A 9,416-nucleotide genomic window follows, 5' to 3' on the forward strand; every position below is an offset into this window, starting at 1 on the left:
CCCCCCCCCCCGTCTCCATCCTCAGGTGCTCAGCGAGATGCTCCCCCACCCCTCATGCTCCCTCCCCATCCTCCTCCTTTGCCTCCTCCCCAGTGTCCCAATGGAACCCCATCCCCCACCCTCACCACTGCCCCCTTTTCCAGCCCCTGAGTGGGACCTCCTGTCCCCCCGAGTAGCCCTGTCGAGGGGCACCCCCACGGGCCCCCCTCTGCTCTTCCTACTGGAGGCTGGGGCCTTCGGGGAGCCAGCCGGCATCCCGGCTAACCGCAGTCGGCGAGGGGTGAGCGAAACAGCACCAGCAAGTCGCCGGGGAGAGCTGGCCGTGTGCGATGCGGTCAGCAGCTGGGTGACAGACCGCCGGAGGGCCGTGGACCTGCGCGGGCGCGAAGTGGAGGTGCTGGGCGAGGTGCCCGCAGCTGGCGGCAGTCCCCTTCGCCAGTACTTCTTCGAGACCCGCTGCAAGGCTGACAGCGCGGGGGAAGGTGGCCCAGGTGGAGTCGGAGGGGGCTGCAGGGGTGTGGACCGGAGGCACTGGGTGTCTGAGTGTAAGGCCAAGCAGTCCTACGTGCGGGCGTTAACCACTGATGCCCAGGGGCGTGTGGGCTGGCGATGGATTCGAATTGACACTGCCTGCGTCTGTACGCTCCTCAGCCGGACTGGCCGGGCCTGAGGCCCATGCCTGAGAACTGGTCAAGCGGAGGAAGACAGCTGGATGCTGAGGGACCTCAGGGGCTCGGGGCCTCGGTTCGGGAACTCGTCATATGGTCACGAAATCACAGCCCTCCGATTTCGAGAGCTCAGTCTGTGTAAGACAGGCAGTGAACCAAATGGGGTTTTGAAGGATGAATAGGAGTTCTCCTGCATGAACAGAAGGGTTGTGATGAAGATGATGGCCAGTTTTTTTCTGAGCGCCTACTCTTTATCAGCTCTAATACACAACTTTGTCAGATCAACTCTGGTGGATGTCACTATTGGAGGTGCTTGGCTTCTAAGTTGCTGACCATGTGATCACAGAGGACATCACCTTGCCCATCCTGGAGAAAGTAACAAGGAGGAGATATGTCAAGAAGTGGGTGGGGGAGCATAAAAACTGGAACATGTAAGCAATTAGCTGGGAGCTAGGGTTTGAATGGGAAATTGACTTGGTCAGATGGGGCAAGAATGTTTTGAGGTAATGAGCTACCTGTCACAGCAGGAGCACAAGCAAGATTGAATGACGGGAGCTCAGGATCCTGGAGAATTTGGCCCTAGTGGGGAGTTGGAGTCAGGTTTCTATAGCCCTTCCCACACTGGGAAAGAAAGAAACCTTAAAATCGTTCAGCTTGAGTAGGGCATGAGGTTCTGACCAATTGGCCTGATCCCTGGTTAGGATCAGGGGTCATTTGGCCATGATAAGCCTTGAGTGAGCCAGGAAAATCCAAGAGGAGGAGCCCCAGAAGCCTGAATGAGGGGGTCAGTGGGACTCTGGCCCAGGCTGCATCACGCAGCCTCAATTTTCCGTCTGAAGAAAGGGTTTGTGGGCCGAGATAGTGGGGGGCTGAGGGGGCAGAGGCCTTGACCAGAAGGTCTTCAAGGTGAGGAAGCAGCGAGGTGGGGGGCGCGGTCAGGGGCAGACTCCATGTCCTCAGGACACCCCTTCATGTATTACCACTCCGTAGCACACACATTTTTTAGGACCAGCTTCGGGCTGAGGACTTAAAAATCCTCGTCCCCCACCAACACAGACTGGGCCTTGGAGAAGGGTGGGGGGCGGGGCGAGGCAGGGCGGGGCAGGGTCTGGCTGCCTCTGCTTCCCACTGTCTTTTTTGCTGCTTCCCTGTCTCTCCGGCTGCCATCTCTCGTCTCTGGGTCAGCAGCTCTCTTTCTCTGTTTCTGTCACTGTCTCTCTCTCATTCTTGTATGTATTTCTTTCTCACTCATCAAAGCGCTTTCCACATCCCCTCCCCACCCACCGTTTTGTCTTAAGTATTTCCCTGTGGGTCTCCATGCCCAGGCGGAAATTTTCAACCAAATCAAAGGCAGCAAGACAGACAGAGCCCACACTGACGCTGACTCCTTCGGCTTACACAGGGAGAAAGGGAGTGACCGGGGAAGTCTGGAAACTTGCCCCAGAAGTGGGCAGGCCTGGCAGAGGGAGCAGCAGGTGGTGACAGGGCTGGGACCCTGTAGGAATGAGGGTGTTTCTTACGGATCCCAGATGTGCTGGGTGGGCTCTGTCCTCCTTCCCCGAAGGTCTCTGTCCCTCCCTTCCTGGATCTCTAACTGCCCAGGTTTCTGTCTCCTTTCCCCCCTCCCCCAGCCCCCTCTGTGGGTCTCTCTTTCTCTAAAACTCTGAAACTGAACTTCTATTTCCCCTCCCCCATTTCTGCCCTCCTGTCTGTGCGTCCTTACCCCGCCACACACACACACACACACACACACTTCTCTGAGTTTCTGTGCCCCTCCTGAGGTTTTTGTCCACCTATATCAAAGTCCCTGTCCCTGTGTGCCTCGGTCTGTTTCTCTATCCATCTTCACAGCCGCAGGCCCTCCATTGGCTGGGTTCAGCGTGGGCGGGTTCTGTCACCTGGGGCAACAGCAACAACAAGCCTGCTGCTCCTTGGCCACGGGGCGTGGATGGGACCATGGCGGGTCGGACCCTCGCTCTGCGCTGTGGCGCTCCCTGGCCCCCTATCTCTGGGACTGAAGTGCCTGGATCCTCGCACAACTGGCATCTCACGAGCAGTGGTGTCGCCCACCACATTATCCCATCCGCGCCCTTTCCCCCGCCTACTGTGCAGGTGAGAGGACCCTAGGCTCCCGCCCAGAGGAGCCTGGAAGCCGCGACTCCTGTGTCTGAAGGAGGGACCTGGGGATCTAGACACCTGCTGAAAGAAAAGGGGGTCGGGGGCTTGGGCTCCTGACAGAAGGAGGAAGGTCCCCCGGAGTCCCGCATCTGACAGAGGAGGGGCCAGGGAACCTGGATGCCTGAGACCGGAGGGAGGAAAGGGCTGGGAACCGGCTGAGAGAGATCGGGAATGTTGGACCGGAACCTGCGTCTTTTAAGCTGACGGCCCACGCCTTCTGCCCAGTCCACGCTAGCGGAGCCCCTGCCCCCGTCCGCAAAGCAGGACTTGCACATCTGGGCTTTCGACGAGGTCATCAATACATGGGAGACAACCTCCGGCTCGGCTCATGTGCCCAAAACCCACGGCGGGCCCTACGCGCAGCCCCGGGCCCCAGAGCCTGCAGACCCCACGCGGATTTTAGGGATCAAGGATTTAGGGGAAAAGGTAAGGTTCAGGGATGCCGAGGTCCGCGGGGGACAGGGCCGGGGACCACACTGGGGTCCCGTGCGCCCTCACCTGGGGTCCCCGCGCGACATTCTCGCAGCTCAGACACCGCGGCTGGCGCCTCCCTCCGATCGCAAAACACCAGTGCAGTGAGACCAGGGCGCAGTACACGGGCTGGCCCGACCTGGACCAGAGCGCCGCCTTCTGCATCTGGCCGGGCCTGGACCAGAGCGCCGCCTTCTGCATCGGGCCCCAGCCCCTGGAACTTGCAGACCACCACCGCGGGGGCCCTTCCCAGGTAGCGGAGAAGATCGCGCGGGCGCGGTGGGACGGAGCTTGCAGTGCCTGGGGCGGGACCCGAGGGCCTCTAACGCGAGGGACCAGACTTGGAGACACTGGGGCTGGGCCAGAAGGAACTTGTAGTCGGGGCGTGGCTAAAAGGTCCGGCGGAATCTGGAGAGTATAGAGACTGGGGGAGGAGCTTGGACGTATTGAGGCGGGGCCAGAAAGGAGAAGTGACTGAATCCCCGAAATCCCAGCTTCGAGGTTAGGGGCCCAACTAGTAAATGCCCGGGTGGGTTCTGGAGGGGCGGGTCCTGGGGCTGGGGCGGAGCCTGGCAGCGGACTGTATATTCTGGGATCGGCCCGAGCGGGAGGCGGAGCTAGGCTATTCGGGGCGGGGGGGCGGGGGAAATAGGATGAAGCCCCAGGTGCAGCTGAATTCCACGCGCGGGACGAGGAAGGCTTGAGTCTAGGGGCTCGGTTTTGTTAGACGACAGGCAGAAGGTGTTTGGGTTTTGGAGTAATCCTAGAAGGGTTCTTTCTGTTTTGGGGAGCGTGCACTGGCATGCTGCTGGTCAGGAGGGATTCTGATTCTGGGGGAGGAGGTGGGGGGCCTGGTCCGGAGCAGCTGTTGAGGCCGAAGGAAGAGGAATTCTCAGTCTGGGACCCAAGGCTATAAACGGGATATGAAACCCTCCTGCCTGATCCTCCTCAGGCTCTAATTCCCTGGACGAGGAACCCCGAGCTGGCCGGGAGACTTTTCACGGTATCTGACAAGGGCGTCCTGGACCGCCATCAGCTCTATCTGACCACCTCGGCCCGGGACTTCCGAGCTTACTCGAAGTGAGCCTGGGTCCTTGCGTGGCACCGCCCCCCGCGCAACCCCCGCATAGGCTGGTGGAACGCCCAGCACCCCGATGTCAGCTCCCCCTCAGTAGTCTCAGCTTTCAGCTCCGGTATGCGCAGGTACCAGTTCAGGCCCAAGCCCCTACCTTTTAGGGTCCAGGTGTCCTTAGTGTTAACTCTCAGGAACGTGAAACCTGTGGAGGGCCCAAGGGGGAGTTCTGGATCTGGGGAGAGGGCCTGGGGCGGGGCGGGGCCCACTTTGGCATCTGAGTCCCCAGATGCTCTTTCTCAAGGATGAGAAAACGCCAAACTCCAGGCCCTTAAATACCTTGAGGACCTAGGAATCCAGGCTAGGAGTTCCCAGCCCCGGCCTTTGTAAGTGGTCTCCGACCCCTACAAATGTGTCCTCACCTCGAAACGCAGAAGTTTGGGTCCGTACCCTCCTCAGAACCGGAGGTCTGAACCTCAGCCTCGTCCCAAGGATCCAGCTGCACCCTCCCCATCCTGCCTCCTCCCAACAGGAAGGAGTTGTCTGGGTACCCCCGCAAGGACTTGCTGACTTACTGGAGCTTCAAGGAGACGCCCAAGGCCTGGAGCCACTGCGCCCAGAGGCCTCCCCAGGCCCCCGGGCTCCGCGTGACCCGAGTCCACCCCGTAACGCCAGCCGTACCGCACCGCGGGCAGCTGTCCCTGGCTCAGGAGTCCTACAAGCCCCCGCTGCACCCGCTCCGCCGGCTTGACCGTTTCTGCCCGCTGGAGCTGCCCTGGGGCGGCCCCCACTGGCAGCCCGTGCCGGGCATCTACAGCGTGCCGCAAGCCTACCGCTCCGAGAACGCCAGCTACGGCAGCTCGAAGCCCGCGCTGGTCTGAGGCCCGGCCAGCCCCGCCCAGACACGCCCCCGAGCGGGGCGGGGCCGGGCTCCAGAACCCCGCCCATAGGGGGGTGGGCCGTCGTGGGGGCACGCCCACTCGATTGTGGGGGCGGGACCGGGCCGGGAAAATGTACTTTGGGGCTGTGGGCCTGCCGGCGGGGACACGTCCCCTGCGGCAGAAGGGGCGGAGTTTATTTTAGGCAATGACAGAGATAAACAGCCTACGCCACGCCGTTTGCTGGGTTCCACTCTGGCATCCTGGCTTCCGGGGGCCTGCGTATTGGCGAAATGGGGCTCCCTGTGGAGGGGGACGCACCTGGGTGCACACGAACCCATCCCTAGCACAGAATCCGATATTGAAGCGGAGCCCTAAGAGGTTGGACTCTGGCTTCCAGTCTATGAGAGGTGGAACAGGGTTAAGGCCTGCGCGGATCGCCATTCGAGGGTGAGGGCGAGCTCTAGCCTCTCCCTGGCTCCCCCCACGATGGGCAAAGGCAGGGATACACAGCCAGGGGGCACAGCCTAGGGCTTCTTATACCCTATTTCCTGTGCCCCCAACTCAGCTTCTCTAGCACCTGAGAAGCCTGTGAGGTCAGCTGTCACCTTGGGTGTCTCCCACTTCTTGGTGCGAGCCACTCAGGGAATGGGGGGAGGAGGTGCTCCGCTGAGCCACTCCTGCACCTCCCCGACCTTGTCTGCCTCTCGCCCCCGGGGGGATTAGTGTCCAGGTTACCCCGCCATCCCACCACCCCCAGTGGCCTTGCCGCCCCCACAGCCTGCAAATATAAGACCAGGTAAACACAGTAGGGAGGCACTGAGGATGGAGATGCTCCAGGTAAGACTGTAGGGCCCCTGGGCACCTCACAACTCTATCAGAGCCACAGGTGGCACACGGGAGTCCTGTGACCTGGTGAAGGCAGCCTCTTTCTAGAAGGGTGTGGTCAGCCTGCTGGATCCCTGCCAGGAGGGGGGAGCGATGGGGCAGGACCTGAGCATGGGTATCAGGTGTTGGGGTATCTGGGGTCCCTGGGTATCTGGATGGGAGATCAAAGTGGAGGGGCTGGCCCAGCATGGAAGGGGAACAGAGTCCCTGAATGTGTGTGTGCATGGGGACGGGAGGCCAAGAACCAAGGGCAGGTCTGAGGCTGCCCCTGAGGCAGTGGCCTTGTCCCAGGGGCTGCTGTTGTGGCTGCTGCTGAGCACAGGTGGGGTGCGGGCATCCCGGGGACCACTGAGGCCACTGTGCCGGCCCATCAATGTCACCCTGGCTGCTGAGAATGAGGCCTGCCCGGTTTGCGTCACCTTCACCACCAGCATCTGTGCCGGCTACTGCCCCAGCATGGTGAGCAGCTCAGGCCGTGGGGACCAGCCCTGCTGTCCTGAGGACAGGTGCTGAAACCTCAGTGCCAGGCCCGCAGAAGACAGGAGGTGGCAGCGGGGATGGAAGGGTGTTCTGCCCCGCCGGGCAGGGGCTGAGGAACTGGAGCCAGAGCTAGGCGTGTGGGAGGGAACACACAGAGGGTCCCCCGGACACCCGAGTCTGGGATCGGTGGGGGGCAGTGGGAAGCTCCGGGAGGACTCGCCTGGGCAGATGCCCATGCCACTCCTACCCCCTGCCCTGGCCTCCAGGTACGGGTGCTGCCTGCTGCCCTGCCACCTGTACCCCAGCCGGTGTGCACCTACCATGAGCTGAGCTTTGCCTCCATCCGCCTCCCTGGCTGCCCGCCTGGTGTGGACCCAGTGGTCTCCTTCCCTGTGGCCCTCAGCTGTCGCTGTGGGCCCTGCCGCCTCAGCAGCTCTGACTGCGGAGGTCCCAGAGCCCAATCCTTGGCCTGTGACCGCCCCTCCATCCCAGACCTTCTCTTCCTCTAAGGATGCCTACCCCAACCATCCACGCTCACCCCAATTCCTGGAGCCAGCAGACGCTCCTCTCCTCCCCTCTCAATAAAGGCTTCTCAAACCGCACCCCGGGGCTGCCTTTCTCTGGGCTCGGGGTGCCCATGCATGCGTGTGCACACACACACTCAACACGCACACAGATACGACAGGTCCAGTTTCAGAACTATTTTATACAAAGTCACAGTGTCAGAACTCTGGTAGAAAACAGGAGAGGCGGGGTGATGGGGATGTCAGCTCAGGAGGTGTCCATGGTTTCGCCTTCTGCGGGGAGAAAGGAGGCCAAGTGGTCACTGTGGCCTAGGGACCGAGGCCTGAGCTCTCCAGGCCACGCCCCCTCCCGCCTCTCCCTGTAGGTGACCCTGGGGCCTGCGCAGGTGGGGGACACTCAGCGACTCGAGCTGGGTTCTGCACGGGGGGCGGGGACACTCACTGAGCTCATTGAAGAGGAAGGCGTCCTGGTACTCCTTCATGTACTGGGTGGAGCGGGACTCGTCCAGAAACAGCGAGTACACCCTCTTGATGTCATCTACCTGCACCTCCGTGCCCTGAAGGGGACGGCCACAACTCAGGCGGGCCCCTCCCCAGGAGGCAGGTCAGGGAGGGGACTTGGGGCCAGACTGCCTGGGTTCGGATCCCGCCCCGGCCACCTCCTGGCAGTGGGCCCAACCTCTCCATTCCCGTTTCTTCATCTGGAAGATGAACTTAACGGCATCCACTTGCAGTCGACACACATGTACTAAGTTCCCACCGTGTATCAGGCCAGGAGACACACGCAAACCCGAGACCGAAGTACCCACCTTTGAGACCTACGTCTTGGAACTAAGTGAGACCACCCACTCGAGGCCCTTGAGTAGCGGGGTCACTCACTAGACGCGGCCCCGCGGGCTCGCTTAACTGGCTGACCTTGCGTTTGCGGCACACCAGGCTGGCGGCCGTGATGAGCTGGATGGCGTAGCGCAGTGAAGTCTCCAGCCCGATGCGGGTGAGCACCGTGTAGGCGTCTTCACTCATCTCCACGTCTTCCTCCTCACATCTGTGGGCAGGTGGGGAGCAGGGGCCTCAGCTGGGGCTGGGCTTCTGACGGCAGCAAGCCCCCGGCCCTTCCCCTGGACACTACGCAACCTCCCGGGGAGCAGGTGGTCCTCAGACTCATAGAATACCAAGCTAGAGGGCCCTTGAGGCACGGGCTGGGCCTCTGACTCCCTGATCCGGATTTTTCCCCCACGTCAGTCACCAGTACCCCGCTCCCTTCCTCAAAGGGGCCCCACCCAGCTCAGAGGCCACTGCCCGGATGCCCGGCACTGCCTCTCGCAGGCCAGAGACCTTGGGCCAGTCATCACCGCCCGCCTCCCCACGATCTGTGACCCTTCTGTCAAACAGGGTGGACAGCAGGCCCACTTCTCAGGCCCGCAGCCGGGCCCTGCCCGCACCGGATACGGAGGATCTGCTTCGTGTCCTTCTCGCTATAGGGAGAGGTGGAGACGATGAGCAGGCGGTCCAGCAGGTCGATGGGGATGCCGTGGGGGCTCTGGTAGCTGGTGCCCCGGATGCTGGGGAAGCGGGGGAAGGGAAGCTGTCAGGGCGACGCTGCCAGAATCTCTGTTCCATCCACTCCGCCCCCTCCAGCGCGGCCCACTCACTGGACCAGATACCACAGCCTTTGGCTCCCAGCCGGCGTCAGCACCCGCCCGCGTCAATGCGCCGTAGAGCCTGGCTGGTCTGAGCTAGACAGCTGTCTGGGATTACTGGGTCAAGGTCCCACTCCCCTGCCTGACAGAGCTCCACAGAGGAAGGGACCGTGCCGGTCCTGTTCCCTGCAGCGCCCAGTCCAGCACAGGACCTGGCACGTGGCCAGCGCTAGGAAACACAGGCGACCCCCACTATTGGTGGGAGTTATGTTCTACAAAGTGCAGGCGAATGCTCCATTAACAAACGCTGAACCACTGAACCACAGAACACACACGGTTCAGTTCTTGTGAGCCTTGGTCACAATATTTTCATCAACCAACCAGTATATAGCCTGGTTTTATGTGTTTGTTTAGAAACACCTTATTTAACACGTATTAATGACTCATTCACGTTGAATTCATGGCCAACAACACTATAATTTGTGTCTGAACGAAGCCCATCTAACACAGCAGTCCCCAACCTTTGTGGCACCAGGGACCGGTGCTCCTATGAGAATCTAATGCCTGGTGATCTGAGGTGCAGCTGAGGCGGTGATGCTGGCGCTGGGGAGCGGCTG

The 9,416-nt window shown here is 61.4% G+C and overlaps 3 protein-coding genes across 4 annotated transcripts in view; 2 read left to right on the top strand and 1 right to left on the bottom strand.

Moving 5' to 3' along the window:
• Window positions 1-6: 6 nt before the first annotated feature.
• NTF4 (neurotrophin 4) lies at window positions 7-728 on the top strand. Its single transcript, XM_011374568.2, has one exon. The coding sequence runs from the start codon at window positions 38-40 to the stop codon at window positions 668-670; it is 633 nt and encodes a 210-aa protein (XP_011372870.1). The 5' UTR covers window positions 7-37; the 3' UTR covers window positions 671-728.
• A 4,550-nt stretch (window positions 729-5,278) lies between these two features.
• LOC105301757 (lutropin subunit beta) lies at window positions 5,279-7,318 on the top strand. Its single transcript, XM_023520146.1, has 2 exons — window positions 5,279-6,614; window positions 6,902-7,318. The coding sequence occupies exons 1-2, from the start codon at window positions 6,249-6,251 to the stop codon at window positions 7,142-7,144; spliced, it is 609 nt and encodes a 202-aa protein (XP_023375914.1). The 5' UTR covers window positions 5,279-6,248; the 3' UTR covers window positions 7,145-7,318.
• Window positions 7,319-7,321: 3 nt separating this feature from the next.
• Window positions 7,322-9,416, bottom strand: part of RUVBL2 (RuvB like AAA ATPase 2) — a 15,429-nt gene continuing 13,334 nt past the window's right edge. Inside the window, exons 12-15 of one of the 2 annotated variants that reach the window (XM_011374571.2) lie at window positions 8,602-8,721; window positions 8,075-8,204; window positions 7,602-7,716; window positions 7,322-7,429 (exon numbers count right to left, since the gene is read on the bottom strand). In XM_011374571.2, the coding sequence (XP_011372873.1) occupies window positions 7,407-7,429; window positions 7,602-7,716; window positions 8,075-8,204; window positions 8,602-8,721 (388 nt within the window). In that variant the 3' untranslated portion in view covers window positions 7,322-7,406. Of the gene's footprint in view, window positions 7,433-7,601; window positions 7,717-8,074; window positions 8,205-8,601; window positions 8,722-9,416 lie in introns of both variants that reach the window. The other variant, XM_011374570.2, reaches the window with a different exon arrangement.

This window comes from Pteropus vampyrus, unplaced genomic scaffold (assembly GCF_000151845.1).
Source record: "Pteropus vampyrus isolate Shadow unplaced genomic scaffold, Pvam_2.0 Scaffold250, whole genome shotgun sequence".
Taxonomy (NCBI): domain Eukaryota; kingdom Metazoa; phylum Chordata; class Mammalia; order Chiroptera; family Pteropodidae; genus Pteropus; species Pteropus vampyrus.

Excerpts from the sequence above, each read along its gene's own strand:
- NTF4 (XM_011374568.2), top strand. The coding sequence starts at position 38 with ATGCTCCCCCACCCCTCATGCTCCCTCCCCATCCTCCTCCTTTGCCTC.
- LOC105301757 (XM_023520146.1), top strand. The coding sequence starts at position 6,249 with ATGGGGCAGGACCTGAGCATGGGTATCAGGTGTTGGGGTATCTGGGGT. Across the intron at positions 6,615-6,901 it reads CCGGCTACTGCCCCAGCATG|GTACGGGTGCTGCCTGCTGC; the intron begins GTGAGCAGCTCA and ends CCTGGCCTCCAG.